At 46.1% G+C, this 15,276-nt stretch overlaps 1 protein-coding gene across 7 annotated transcripts; it reads left to right on the top strand.

The window, feature by feature from the left end:
- Positions 1 to 7,945: 7,945 nt before the first annotated feature.
- On the top strand, positions 7,946 to 15,073 carry LOC136520443 (uncharacterized). 7 transcript variants are annotated; one of them, XR_010775239.1, is made up of 8 exons: positions 7,946 to 8,524; positions 9,353 to 9,431; positions 9,757 to 9,879; positions 9,961 to 9,995; positions 10,409 to 10,504; positions 13,647 to 13,843; positions 14,120 to 14,334; positions 14,745 to 15,072. XR_010775239.1 is itself a non-coding variant. In XM_066513975.1 (8 exons), the coding sequence occupies exons 1-6, from the start codon at positions 8,473 to 8,475 to the stop codon at positions 13,651 to 13,653; spliced, it is 393 nt and encodes a 130-aa protein (XP_066370072.1). In that variant the 5' UTR covers positions 7,946 to 8,472; the 3' UTR covers positions 13,654 to 13,843; positions 14,120 to 14,334; positions 14,745 to 15,073. The 7 variants fall into 7 exon arrangements, 4 of the variants coding, with proteins under 4 accessions (XP_066370072.1, XP_066370071.1, XP_066370074.1 ...); XR_010775240.1 differs by having other exon boundaries at positions 9,340 to 9,431; XM_066513975.1 differs by having other exon boundaries at positions 9,340 to 9,431; positions 9,769 to 9,879; positions 14,745 to 15,073.
- The last annotated feature ends 203 nt before the right edge of the window (positions 15,074 to 15,276 follow it).

Below are 15,276 nucleotides of genomic sequence, written 5' to 3'. Positions count from 1 at the left end.
AGTAATTCAAAAAGGCGTAATTCGTTAAATTTCCCTATTTGAATTCAAAAGTTCATTTCAAAATCTAGACCGAATTAGGAAATGGTTATAAAAGCAAAGTTGTAGAACTTTTGATTTTGAACAACTTTTATTTTTGGAGATTTTTGAGTTGTTATGAAAATTTGGGAGTAATTTGTGAATTTTGGTGAATGGCAAACTTATAATTTCGATGAACAGTGTTCACCGCTTGCGCTACACTGCCGGCGTGCTTCGGCTTGCTTCCAGTCGCGCGCGTGGCCGTCTAGGCGTCGCGTTGGCGCGCTAAAGGCTACGTCGTGGCTTCCTTGAGCTTCTTGGCCATCCTTTTAAGCCTGAGCCGCCATCGTCGTTGCCCTTCTCCCTTGCTCTGTTTTCCCGTCGCCGCTGCTCCACTCCGGCGAGCCCGTGCCGTCGTTGTCGTGCTCCACCGTCGTTGATAAGCTAGTCCTAGCTCTGCTTTAGCCTTACGTGCTCAGCCAACCCATCAAATCAGCTTAATTTCGCTGGGAACCACCGCTCGTTGTGTTTCTTCTCCACGGCCGGCTGTCCCGCCGTCGAGCCCGCGTCGCCGTGGCCAACGCGCTATGGTGAGTCTCTACCCTTGCTGAGTCTTGCTTTGGCTTTGCTGCAATGATGTAGTGCTTTGTGACCTATTGGTTTCTCATTTTGACCACCACAGCTACCAGAGCATCGCCGTCGTTGAAGATCGCTCCGTCGTGAACCCTGTCAACGTCGACCCGTGTCATCATAGCACATCCGGTCCCATTCTTTGCTCCAACGTGTTTGTGGTGAGCTACTGGACCTTCCCATGCCCTCTGTTTCCCCATTTTCGGCTTCGTTTCGCTGGTGTAACACTACTAGTGTAGGGCCGTAATCCGTGCTGATAGGGACGTCAATCGATGCGCCTAGACTTGGTGATCATTTTAGTACGTTGGCCGTCGCCGTTGATCTCACCGTCGGCGAGAAATCGCTGGTCAGAGCCGTCGCTGCCGTAGTCAACATCGGAGGTTGAAGATGACATGTGGGACCCGTTGTCAGTGACTCATCGTTCAAATGGATTTTTTTTCTATTTTCATATTTGATTGAATAGTATCTGTTTTTGTTATTTTTGTATAGATTTATTTAAAGCTCCAAAAATTATGAAAATTTTTGTGTGACTTCTCTGTGATGTATAGTATTTAAGAAAAATATGAAATAATGTTTTTCAGTAATTTTTAAATGTGGTAAAAATTGCTCAATTAATTCATAAATGGATTTCCTTGATTTTTCTAGGCTTATTTATTTATCAAAAAAATATGAAATTTGTTTTGCCACTTAGTTAACATGTAATGAACATGTACTAAAATTTTGAGCTCAATTAGAATAAGTTGATTTATTTCATAATTTTGAATTAAATAATTAATTCATTAAAGCAAATAGTAACCTTTAATGATTTAGGTTTTTGTTTGGACTTTTGGATTGAGTGATGACATTGGGTCCTTAGTTGATGATGATCCTTGGCAATTGATGTATGTGTTTTGAAAAAGGATTTAGTTGGTTGACTTGCAACTGTACCGCGAAGGAAAGTTGTATTCAAATTTTTAATTTTGCATCCATCATCGAGCATCATGTTTCATATTCCACATCATGTTAAACATGGCATTGTTATTACGTGTAGTGAACGAAGGTGAAAACGTGGTAGTTAATCAAGCTATTGAGGAGGTTAATCCGTCTATTGAGGTCGGATCGAATCCTTGTGTAACGTCGCAGGAACCGGACTTTTCCGTCAACGAAGGCAAGCCCCGGATGCATACAACCCTACCTTGTGTTTTACAAATTAATTTCGCTTTTGCTTTCCGTTACTGCATTAAGTGATTAGGAGTTAAGTAAGAGCCTAATTGGTGCATTACCACCCTTGTTATTCCATATTTAGCACATTACCAGTTTTAAACTCGTATATGCCTAGTTTTGCTTAGCTATGCGTAGAACGATGAAAGTCGGGTGACCCCCTACCACCTGCAAGTTTTAAATGGGACATTGGTCAATATTGTTAGCATGTGATATGGGAATGTGGAGTAATAAATCTAGACCGGGCAGACTCGGTGTGTGTGAGCCACAAGACATGGAGGTCTTGTGAGCGGGTTCTTTCCGCCTGTGTCGATTAAGGCACGTCCATTGTTGAATTGTATGAGGTGAGAATTTGTAGTACTAACCACATACTCTGGTAAGCCTAAACTTGGAAATTCTATCACGAGAATGGCTACTCGCGCACTAGGAGTGGAGAGATGGCGGGAATAGCGTGTACCCACGTGGCCATGGGCTGGAATGGTGGAGTACTATATTCTCAGGTGGTGCGGACCCGTTCTTGTTTTAGAGGATCTGAGGGTAGGCTGATATATGTGAGTCGGGGACCTGCATATGTCGTGTGGTCTGGAATCCCCAGCTGGGCTTAATCGGTTCGAATCGTCGTTGCTCCTCAGTTATGGAGACTCAACTCACTGTTCATCATCGTAGAATTAATAACCGAAACTTGAATAAGGCTTGTAAAGGTGTTGGATATGAAGTTTCATGATCTCAGTGCGGATCGTGTCAGCTTTGTATATAATTCTTGAAAAGTTTTCTATATAAAAAATGTTGTTAAAAGAGCTTTTACGCAAAAGAACTTTGATCATTGTTAAAGCTATACCTTGAATCCCTGAGCCTGCATTACTGAGTTTATCAGTTAATATTTTGGATAAGTCTTGTTGAGTACTTTCGTACTCAGGGTTCGTTGACCCCTTGTTGCAGGTGAGCTTCATGAGCAGATCTGTTTTGGATCGTGCTGCATGACTATCGTTCGTTCTGACGATGAGAAGTAAATGTGTGATCCTTGGGCAGGATGTTTATTTTGTGTGTTAAGTATATGTTCATTATGCCACTCCACTACTACTATGGTTTGTAATAATTATCGAACTTAGTTTGTAAGGTTTGAAACAACTGGTTTGTGAACTATGTTATCGTAAGACTTCCGCTGTTTTTACTCTGGTTTTGATATTTGAATAAATGTTGTAATACTGCAATGACTCTGTAACGTGATCCTGCTCGGAAATCGTGGATGATTCAGGGTTCCCCGAGGACACCCGACAGTCTTTTTAAGTTATTGGAAACATATGCATAAATGTCAAAGGTCGTCGGACAGTGACAGGTGCATGTGGGCCCTATAACTTAGGAGGTTCTGCCACAGATGTGGTCAGACCGCCGCTCCGACCACTCCTGGCATCCCTGTGGGCGACGATGTTTGCCCCCTGGCCGTTGACGGGGTGGCGTCTGTAACCTCCAGCGCATCAACAACAACAACCGCAGTTTCTGTTTCCAAGGGAATGACCTTTTCAGTCGTAGCCACGGTTGCGGTCGCCGACGCGCCCATCGTGTGCGCCAACGATTCACCATCGCTAGGTATGCTGGGAGCGGCGGCTGGCTCGTCCTCTGTTCGCCGAACACTCGGGGACTCCTAGATGGGGGCAGTCGTCATTCTTTCTTCTGAGGTCACGAGCCTTGGCGTCGCACTGCGTCATATCGGCTTCTTAGTAACAAGGTGAAATCAAAGAACAATATAATTACTCCAAGGCAAATATACTCACGGTTTGGTCTTCCGATTGATTTTCTTGAATCGGTGATGCCTGCCTGACCCCCCAGGCACGGCTGCTTGGTCGGCCTTGTGGGAGGACTCCTGCGCCTCCGTAGTGGGCTGCCGCTCTTCTTGGTGCTCGGAGGCCCCACCTTCTGTGCGTTGTTCGGGGGCTTTGGTACTTTGCATCGCCGGGGCGTCCGCTGTTGCCCGACCATAACTTTCCCCTGCTTGATGCTTGGGAGCGACATTATCCGCCGGTACCTCCGTCATGCTCGGTGGAAGTGCTGACTGGTCCTCATTATCGTCCGACCACTCCAGCACAGCAGTTCGTCGTGGCCGAACTGCTCGGTCCCCTCCAAGAGAGATGCCTCCTGGTTTGTGTGCATGAGAGCTGGCGGTTTTTCTCCTTTTTTGGGCCGGCTCGTCTACTGCTGGTCTCTTCCCGCGGACCTTCTCTGACACTGGGGATGGACTATCCGATGAGGAGCTCAGCTCACCTTCTTCATGCTGCAGTGGCCGCCGAGGATCTACTCCTTTTGGCCAATCGGCTCTCGGCATGTTTGAAAAGTATATTGCCCTATCCTGCAAATGAATCTTTTCATAAGTGAGTCAGTCCTATGCTCGGCAATTAATGCCTGATAGACGTGAAGCGAAATGGTTACTTGAGGAGGTGGGTTGGTGCAGTTGAAAGCCTTCATCCCTTTAGGCCAGCTGAACGAGACATTCGAAGAAAATAGATCCATGGCATGGTCTATCACTTCCTTCTTCAACAGACGGTCTGTGTTTTCACGGGTACCGTCATTGTCACCTTTAAAGTCAAATGTTGGGTGGGCCCTCTCTTTGCAGGGTTGGATGCGCCGAACTATGAAACTAGCTGCAACCAGTTCACCCCTAAGCTCCAAGCCTTTACTCAATTCCAAAAGTTCCATTACTTGCTCAGTGTCGGCGTTGTTAGGTCTCTCCGACCAGTTACTATGGTTAACCGGGATGTGGTGGACGTCGCAACGAATCAACGGGTGACTTTGTTTGATATAGAACCATCTAGAGTTCCAACCTTTTAGGGAGGTATTCAGCGGAACGTTGATATATTCGCTGGCCATCCCATCCCTGAGCTGTAGGTACACGTCGCCGACCACCTTGGAACCGCTACCCCCCTTCTTCTTCAGACAGAACAAGTGCCTGAAGACGTTGAAGTGTGGAAGAACACCGAGAAACGCCTCGTAGAAATGGATAAAGATAGAAACATGCAGAATGGTGTTGGGGTGTAGATTATAGAGGCTAATCACCCAAAACTCTATAAGATCCCTCAGAAAGGGGTGGACAGGAAACCCTAACCCTCGCCAGAAATAATCCTCAAATACTACTACCTCATCAGTATGTGGTGTCGAGAAGGGCCCACCACTAGCTAGCCACCATCCAGCAGTAAGACGGTTGGGGAGAATGCCCGCCGCCACCATCTTATTGAGATCCGCCGCCGACGTCTTCGACGGCACCCACTCCTCGTTGCAGCTGGCTCCGGTGGCCACTTTCTTCGGCTTTATGGCTCCTTTTTTTAGGGCCATCTCCTATGGTTTGGTCCTAGGGTTGAAGGTGAATGCTCGCGATTGGTGCGGAAGGTGAAGCACAGGGATTGCGAAGGTAGGAAGCAGGGTGGCTTGACGGAGGTAGGAGGCGATGTGAGTGGCGGCGTGGTTATAAAGCACTTCCCCCCACTCTGCCTTGACTCTGAGGGTTTTTGGGAAACCGTTCCCGCGATCAGCGCTACATCGATTCCTCCAAAATGGTTTGATGGGCCGCAACTTGGGCTATCGCATCATAGTAGCCCACGCCACTCATTTATCGCCATCACATTCTCCGAATTCTCCGCATTTTAATGAGGCTTAGTAATCGATACTATACGACCATTACTCCAAATTTCTCGCCACGATTTGATTTATTCGATATCTACGCCAGAAACACGAGGACTGGCTGCCTGCTTGGACGGTTCAATAATTTCTGAGCCCAGCACCATGTGACTACGTCACCTACTGTCAGGCTCGAGGACTAAGTGGGCACACTTCACCTTGCGGTGAATGTGCTTGTTTTTGTCTCGGGGCTACGCTCGGGGGCTGGCTACCTGCTCGGACGGTTCACTAATTTCTGAGCCCGACACCACGTGACTACGTCACCTACTGTCAGGCTTGGGGACTAAGTGGGCACACTTCACCTTGCGGTGAATGTGCTTGTTTTTGTCTCGAGGCTACGCTCGGGGGCTGGCTACCTGCTCGGACGGTTCACTAATTTCTGAGCCCGGCACCACGTGACTACATCACCTACTATCAGGCTCGGAGACTAAGTGGGCACACTTCACCTTGCGGTGAATGTGCTTGTTTTTCTGAAAGACTCCGAGCATCCAAAGGATAAACCAGGTATCTTTACCATTATTTTTGGATTCTAAGTGGGCACACTTCACTTAACCATGCAGGAATTTTTAATTTTGGATTTGAGCTCCTTACACCCTTATGACAAGCCGTGTTCAGAACATACATCGGCGATGTTGTATGCTGCTCGGCAGTTTCTCACAACTACTCGACAACTCCTTATGGTGGTCAGATCATGATTTGGACAGCTCGGTTTTGGTTCGCACCTGCTCGGAAAGTCTCAAGATGGCGTTGCACAACGGGTACAAGGCGCTCGGGGACTAGCTGTGGGGGGTACGACCCCAGATACCCACGGCAGGTCACATGGGCTATGCCTCCAGGGGCGGCCTAGCCTGCAAGAAGGAGACTTGCTGGGCATGATTCTGCTCGGTGGCCCCCACAAGGCACGGAGAGGATATCCTGAGGATGTTACGAGATCTGATAGGATATGTACGATCCCATGTTTCTTGTAATCTGTTATTACTTTCCAGTTATCTCTCAGATCTAACTGACTTGTAACCTTGCCCCCCAGACTATATAAGGCGGGCAGGGACCCCCTACGAATTCGCAGCAAATCATACGATAGCTAATGCAAACCAACAGACCACAGGAGTAAGGTATTACGTCGTACCGACGGCCTGAACCTGTATAACTCGTGTGTCTCTATTGCCTTCTTGTTCTCGATTACACGCTCCTCTACCGATCAATCTACCATCGCGAGGTGCCCCTCGGTGGACTACCGACGATATTCCATCGACAAATATAGAAACATATAATTGGCCAGCACACACCGCTAATCGATGATTTGCCTAGCACTATTACAAATTTGTGGTTCTTTGCCATTGAACACTGCACGAATAAAAATAATATTCCTGTGGTCTGGGAGAGAGAGCGTGTGAATAGATCATACTGCCATTGCAGTCATCTTCCACTCCTAGCTCCACCTTCTCTATCCTCCAATGGCCAGCTCCTCCTCTCCTCTCCTGGTGTCGCTGGCGCTTAGCCCCACCGCGCCTTTGCTGGCTGGGCGGCCAAGCTACCTAGGCCTTGTCCTGGCCCTTGGCCATGCGCACCACCATGTGGTGCCATCGTGGATCGGTGTGGCCTGCTTGCCTAGGCCCTGCGCCCCTCTCATTTCATGCACAGAAGAGCAAGCGCACTGTCGTTGGCACTACAGCGTGCATCCACGTTGGCCGCCAGCCAAGGCCGAGCGAAGCAGCAGCCGCCCGGCCTGCCCCTCGTGCACGCCACCTGGTAGTGCCCTTGGTCGTGTGTGCCACCGCGCGCACGGCCAGTTGTGCTCTGATCCGGCACCGACCACTATGGCCTTGGACCAATGTTGAGGACGAAGATGAGAAGGTGGCGGTGGTGTGGTACGACAAAATAAGTGAACAGGAGGTTGATGACGAGGGCAAAGAAGACATTTCCTCCACCTCTCTCCTAAAACTAACAAATGAATAAAATAATTAGTGGGTTGTCTTTTGGCAAAGAACCACAAATTTGTAATAATACTAAGCAAATTCTTAGTCTGGCGGTGTGCGCCATCCCATTTTACGATTCTAGCAAAATTTGCCTTTAAGGTAACTTCTACCATTCTTCCGGTGAACATATTTATTGGACAAATTATTATTGTTATTCAAGACAAATCGACACTATGTGAAAAACAGTTTGTAGCAACGGAATAAATTTTTTGTAGGGGCGACTGGTGATGGAGCCGCCCCTACAGTGACGTGCTCAGAAGCCACTAGATCAGCCGCCCCTACAAATGACATAGTAGGGGCGGCTAATAATATAAGCCGCCCCTACAAATGGGGTCGATTTGTAAGGGTGGCTCACTCAGCAGCCGCCCCCAGTATTACGATTTGTAGGGGCGGCTCAATCACCAGCCGCCCCTATAAATCCCTTGTATAATAAATATCTCTACCTCTTGGCTGCCACCCAGTCCCGTTCCCCTGATCCTTTCCCCTCTCTCTCTCTCTTGTCCCCGTCGTCGCCACCTCCCCTACACCTACGCCGCCGCCGCACCTCCCTCTTCCTCTCCACCGCCACCATCCCTCCCCATCCCCCAACCACGACGGCTCCACGGAGGCCGAGATCTAGGCACGGTCCCTCAACCTGTTCCCCTCCGGTGGCGTCGCCAGATCTGGTGAGGAGGAGGCCAGCCGGAGAGCAGGCGCTGGGCACGCCACTCGATGGATCCAGCTTGCATCGAGGTCCACGGCAGTGGTCCCACGAGCACGTGCGGAGGAAGATCCATGGAGCTCCCCTCCCCCGCCTCAGCGCAAGCCATGTCGCCTCATCTCCTCCATGCCACACACACCGCGCTCACCCCTGCCTTCCCTTCCCTTCTCCGGTGACCCGGATTCCATGTCTGCGGCGCCAGCGAGCTCCCCCGATGAGTCCTCTACCTCCTGGAGCTCAGCACGCAAGTGGGTCCAGTGAGTTGTGCAGAAGGCCTAGATAAGCATGTGCCCGCTGGCGTCGTGGGGGCAGATCCATGGAGCGGCTGCTGTCTCAGGTTTGGATTCCTGTCTCTATATGAATTTCTCGTTCCTACAAGTCATGTCCTTGCAAGCTACACCTTCTAGGAATTTGCTGCAGTTTCGCTAAACTGGCTTGCCTACTCTCGATGATTTGTTTAGATTGTTCTCTATCAAGTGTCTACAGAGTAGTTTCATATTTTGATCATGTTTCTCCTTGTACAGAGGCATGCGTGTCACCAGTTCTCAAATGGGGAAAAGTTTGGATAAGGGACCTATTACAAATCTAGATAGATCTGTTACTTTGATTTTTAGTGTCTGCTATATGTGGCTAGTTTAGCACCAGTATTGTTGCCTCTCGAATGTGAATATGTGTTATTTCAAGTCAAATACCTACTGTTTAGACCCTGAACCAATTCTGTTCATTGATCCCTTCCTATCAATTTCATGTGTAAACAACTTAATTGGCTTTAACAACAATCATTCTTGGTATATAGCTCTACCATTTTGGTTTAAGGTTTTAGGTCTAACTCTCAATGGTTCAGGAGATAAAAGGTCCTAAAGTTTGATAATTTTGATCCCTAACTCAGAGTTCAAATTCAGATTTTTGTTTCAGCAGTGTCTATTCTATGATCATTTTCTTCTGATTTATTTAGTATATAACTAATTCATTTGGCCTCGAGAAAATAGCTTACTGAATCATAGAATTTGGTGCACATGTGCACACACTCAAATGTTTTTCCAAATAACAGAATAAAAAAAAGTATCCCAGTTTGTGTCTATATTACCTGATTGTGTTGTATCCTTTTCTCCTTAAGATAGCCTGATGAGTTTTGTAGTGACATTTGTGTAGTACCTGCTCACAGGCAAAGACTTCTGATGTGCTCACAAAATCCTCAAATGGTTCTGATGATTCAAAGGAAGAGAAAACCCAGTACTATCCAGGTCTATACTTCATTCTTATTCTGTATTATTAGCATTTGTTCTTCACTTAAAGTCCAGGTTACTTGTGGTTATGGTACTTAAATAGAAGTTGATATTTCTAGAATTATGTATTGGAAATCTCAGAGAACTTGTGCTTTCTTCATTGTCACATTCTGAAGTGTCCTTAAAGAATATAGTTTGCAATAGGAAATGTTTGTGTGACAATTTTTTCTTATATAGCTGTGCTGGGAATGTTTCATTAGGGCCTGTACCTTTTCCCTAAAGGACTTCTTGTACCTTTTCTTTTGCGTGTCTTACGTTAATCCTCTTGAGTTGAACTTTACAGTTTACTCCATAGGTGATAAGAAAATTGCATTTTCGGGCAAGGAAATCAAGTGCAGAAAACGACATAGAAGAAAGCAATACGTGGATCAAGAGCCATGCATCAAGAGCTATGATGAGTACTGTTGTATGTATAACATCAATAAACTGTTGTAGTTTTTATTAGGTACATTAATGTTAACTAGTTCAAATTTATCTTTGTTCACAGGATTATCTTGCTCAATTTGACAACACTTCTGGAAAGTATGTTCTTCCTACCTGTTTTTCTCAATGTGCTTTATTGTTGTGTGTGTACAACATTCCTAGTTTGGATTTCAGCAACCATGTGAATCTTGTATGAATGGTACTGTGCAGAAAATGTCCGTCAGTAGGGCTATAAATGATATGCTAGTTGAAGCTATAGTTTCTTTTCTGATCTGTTGATTGTTGCTGTTAACCAAGCGCAATAACTTTCTTGAACTTCGACTATTTGATGGTTTTTCTATCATTGTGTATTGGACAGTCGGCTTAGCATGTACTTGAATGACCAATATATGCCTTACTGTGATTTTGAATGTGCTCAACGTGCTGAATCATCATAGATGTGCACTCCTGAGTCACTTTGCATGTGTTATCTAAATTCTAACGCTACCACATTGGCCCTCCTATGCTTGCAGCTCTGATCTGGAGCTAGCTATAGCACTTCAACATCAAGAGTTTGAGCGGCAACCACAAAGGTTTCAAGCTCCACCACCACAGCAGCAACAACAACAGTATGTATAGGAGCCATGGATTACATATGTTCCGGCGAAGTCTTAATTATAACATCAAAGTTTATATTGTGTGTTCACTTGTTCTGTAAATTTATTGTGTGTTCACTTGTTCTGTAATCCATGAATATCACCAAAGTTTATATTGTGATACTTCCTGGAATATCATACCAACTGTATGCTAAGCACTATGATATCAAAAAGGAAAAATCATCCATGTATCTCAGGCGATGTTCACAGCAAGCACAATAATTTGCACCTTGTATTGTCATGGAATATTTGTTATAATCTGGTATAAATAAATGTGTATTGTCATTGAGTTTCAGTATAATCGCAGAAGAAGATAAGTCATGATGAAGTTATGCATGAAAAATATATGTTCTAGTCGAATTTGAATTATAAATTTAATTTTTTGGTGGAAAAATGATTTGTATGGGCGGTTGGTACTGTAGCCGCCCCTACAAATCGATTTGTAGGGGCGGCTGAAAACACCAGCCGCCCCTACAAATCGATTTGTAGGGGCGGCCTGGGAACCGCCCCTACAAATGCATGATTTGTAGAGACCCTTGCGTAGGGGCGGTTGGGCAAACCGCCTCTACAAAAGGGTTACCAGCCGCCCCTAGAAATACTTTTTGTAGTAGTGCGAGATTTAGAGCTATTTGGTGTATGTATTTCGTAGCTATATAGTCATAGGCTCATATTTAACAGACATACAACCATTGCAGCAAACAAGCTGTAGAGACAATTTTGTTTCACTAAAAAAATAAACATTGCCTTAAAAAATTATGTAAACGGCATTAGTCAATAGTCATTAAGACACAAGCTTCAGAGCAATACAAATTCAGGCAGCAACACCTCGTATCGATACAGATCGATTCCGGTATAGAGACAACATATTTAACCCATGTTATACACTGGAAAGAGCCATGAATGTCTTTTTTACAGAAATGGTCAGATTGCCAAAACCTGCAACATGTGTATCCTAATCTTAATACTAACCATACATGACCAAATATCTGGGAGCTTGTTCGGCTGGACTGAAAAACACTGTTCAAACTAAAAACACTATTTATACTGGTTTGTTGTGAGAGAAAAACACTAGTCCCAGCTGGAAAAACAAGCCGAACAAGTCAGCTTCTTGCTCAGCCGAACAAGCTATGGGTTTGGTAAAGTTTGAAGCCCAAACACATATTAATCTTACATTTGTTGCACAAAACTTCTTCAAAACGCCCATGATCATTTCTCCTGCACCTCACTACGTGAAAAACGGTTTGTAGTAACGGGATGAATTTTTTGTAAGGGCGGCTAGTGATGGAGCCGGCCCTACAGTGACGTGCTCGACAGCCCAGAGATCAACCGCCCCTATAAATAGAACAGCAGGGGCAGCTGGTGATACGAGCAGCCCCTACAAATAGGGTCTAATTTATAGATGCGGCTTACTCACCAACCGCCTCTAGTATTATCATTTATAGAGGCGGCTCAATCACCAGCCGCCTCTACTAACGCTGCACGTATAAAACACCGCAGACTCCCTTCTCCTCCTCGGGTCGCTCACTCGCACACACCCCGCCTCCACCTGCTCGCTCCCTCCCTCCATCCCACACCTCCACCGCGGCGGCGTGGAGCCCCGGTCGAGGCAGCGCACGGGTGCTGGCTAGTGGCCGGCGGTAGATCCGGCCTCCTCCTCACCTCCCCCGCCCTCCTCCTCGCCTTCCCCACGCAGATCCGGCCTCCTCCTCACCTCCCCCGCCCACCTCCTTGCCTCCACTGCGGCGGCGCGGAGCCACGGCCGAGGCAGCGCACGGGTGCTGGCTGGTGGCCGGCGGCAGATCCGGCCACGGCGGGCCTAGATCCGGTCCCCACCCCCACGCAGCGAGCAGAGGCTCGGAGAGGGGCCCGCCCGAAGCGACGGGATGCAGCCGAGGCCGGAGGACGCCATGGAGGAGGTGGATGCTGAGGCGGCGCCCAAGGCCGGGGCTTCCGCCTGGTGCCGGAGTGAGACGCGGATGTCTTTTCTTGGAGTGAGTTGGGGCTGCCGTCCAGCCACCACGGAGCGCGGAGGCAGTTGGGGGAGTAGTCGCCCTATTGCTCTAGCTCCAGCAACAGGCGCTCCAATCTAGCACCCCTGCAGCCACCGGCCCAGCCCGGCCCCGCCCTGGGGGATGAGGACGACAACCCGACCGCCTCATGGAAGGTACGGCTCCGAGCTCTCTCTCTTCTGGACTTTGATTCCTCCTTTGAACAGATAGCTTTCCTTCATTCTAGATCTGCCACGGCGTTTCCGCGAGCCGTACGAGTTTAGGCATGACCGGAATTTTTTTACCGGTTGGGGTCTGCACCTTTGCTGAAGCAGTACAATACATTTGTACAACAAATTCTGGGTGGATTGCCTGTGCTGCTCTTTGATTTTTTTTGTGGGGGCTTGATTCTCTGAGTGGGTATATGTCGCTGGGATTTGGGAGAGCAGCAGGCAAAGGTTCGATTTGGCTTGACACCCTTAGGATCCCAACCTTTGATTTTAACTTCGAAAATGTGATGCTTGATTCAAGTCTAAGTAAGTCCTGTCCGTAGTTGAGTGCTTGATATGGAGTGAAATTAAACCCTCTTACATACATACTATATGGGCTTCCTATGTTTTGCTGGTGATATGTATGCTTGTAATATGCATATAAGATTAAGTTATTTTGCAGTCAGGCCAATCTGGCTTTTGCATCTAAAAGTGGAATACCTTGCAACATTGCTATCGTGAGAACGTTAGGTCGTTGCAAATGTGATTGTATTTTCCTCGCAATTTGTTGTACTCCTGCTTCTACTTGATTCTGGTTGTCGTTGGAGAAGATAGTGGGTTCTACTTTAGCAGTTTAGCTTGGCACCATGAGTTCTAAACAAACCTAAGTGTAGTTGCAGTACCTTATTTGTTACCAAACAAATGGATATGATTGTTTCCTGCTAACTGGGCAACTGATGCTCCCGTTAGAGACTGCAATGATCAAGCATAAGTAGCACTATGTACAGCAAGTTAACTTTGTTTCTGGTATAATGGTTTGCTGATCATCTTCATATTTTGATTGTACTGCTAAATTATTTAGTGTTACTTGCAACCATTTGCTATGTTAAACTCTGAACCCTATGAATTCGCTTGCAGAACTTGATGATGGCAGCTGCAGAGTCTTTATCTTGGTCAGACCTCCCTCCAGAGCTCCTGGGCCTTGTCTGCCACCCATGGCGCTCCAATGCTAGACTGCAGTCCCTACCCCCTCCACTCCCGTGGCTCACACTCCTTGATGGCACCTTTCTGAGCATCCTAGATGGTGAAATCATCCGAATGGGATCTTGTTATAGGTGAAGTTCTTGTTTTGGAAACATTTCAAACCAACGTCAGTTGATTTTTTTTGTTTATTCCTGGGAGAGAAGTCGGTAGAATTAGTAGTTTTGGTTCTGCAGCTTTAGTTCCTTGGTTACATCTCAATTATCAGATAAATCAGTTTGTATCATAGAGAATGCCAAACTCTCTCTTTTCAGTATTTAAGCTACATAATAGAGTTATAAATTTTAACATGTACTATGTTCGTTTATGTAAGACAAAGCTTTAGTTCAGTTACTTGCTGTCATATGCAGGAGTGAATGTCTTGTGTGGTGTGGGGATCCTGTCAACACCTTATGCTATCAAGCAAGGTGGCTGGCTTGGACTAGTGATACCGGTAGTATTGGGTGCACTGGCATGGTACACTGATATAGTCCTGCGGCGTTGCCTGGAAAGCAAGGATGGCCTCGAGACCTACCCTGATATTGGACATGCTGCCTTTGGCACTGCTGGACGTATCATCATCTCGGTAAGTATTTTCCACACTAGCAATGCTCACCTGTTATTCAGTTTTTGTATTCTTTATACTATGCAGTGCAATGGAGGGTGGTTTTGTGCTAATTCTTTTGCTTTTCTATGCCTGGTGTAAGTACATAAGATCCATCATTTGGTTTCGTTCACTCTTAGCACAGTGTACATCTCTTTTTGCTCTAAAACATTAAACTTGTTCCTCTCCAAAAAAAAACTTCGTTTAATATACTGTCTGATATATTCATGGTTGCTCTGCTAGATGGTGTTTGCAATAAAAGAAATATATTCTAATAGAAAAAATCTATTCTGATCATTATGAGAAAATAAGGACAGTTGGCAACACTAGCATAAACTGCCTGAACTTTCAATTTTGCACCGTTGAATCTTTTGCATCACAATCTTTTGTAGGGTGATCATGAGAATCAAGCCACATGTTGAGGTGCTGGTGCTGGTCTCATTTCAAGACTGAATGGTTGTGTAGCATGTTGGTTGTTCATCTTTTGAAGTGTTTGCCTGTGCATACACTTAGGTTGGTACTAACCTTTGGCTAGTTCTTAGTGGTGTGGATGTTGAGAGCTTTAGCTAGTACTAAATGGGGTGCTAAATGTTTTGGACATCTTATATGTATTTACGTTGATGCAAACAAGACATCTTTGTATGTAATGGATTTATGTGACTAATCTATCTGTCCATATATCCATGAGTAGTATATATGTTCTGGTCGAATTTGAATTGTAAATTTGATTTTTTTTTTTACAAAAAAATGTACTGTAGGGGCGGTTGGTACTGTAGCCGCCCCTACAAATCAATTTGTAGGGGTGGCTGATAATACCAGCCGCTCCTACAAATCAGCGATTTGTAGCCACCTTTTCGTAGGGGCGGTTGGTAAAACTGTCCCTACAAAGGGTTACGAACCGCCCACGATTCTGTAGTAGTGCCT

Source organism: Miscanthus floridulus, chromosome 18 (assembly GCF_019320115.1).
Source record: "Miscanthus floridulus cultivar M001 chromosome 18, ASM1932011v1, whole genome shotgun sequence".
Lineage (NCBI taxonomy): Eukaryota > Viridiplantae > Streptophyta > Magnoliopsida > Poales > Poaceae > Miscanthus > Miscanthus floridulus.
Note: the sequence above shows the minus strand (reverse complement) of the source record. Positions and strands in the feature narration are given on the sequence as shown.

What these genes read in the sequence shown, in the direction of transcription:
- LOC136520443 (XM_066513974.1), top strand. Translation starts at nt 8,473, where the DNA reads ATGTGCCCGCTGGCGTCGTGGGGGCAGATCCATGGAGCGGCTGCTGTC. An exon ending in TGGAGCGGCTGCTGTCTCAG is followed by an intron (nt 8,525 to 9,339) that starts GTTTGGATTCCT and finishes ACATTTGTGTAG; the next exon opens with TACCTGCTCACAGGCAAAGA. An exon ending in TTTGACAACACTTCTGGAAA is followed by an intron (nt 9,996 to 10,408) that starts GTATGTTCTTCC and finishes CTATGCTTGCAG; the next exon opens with CTCTGATCTGGAGCTAGCTA.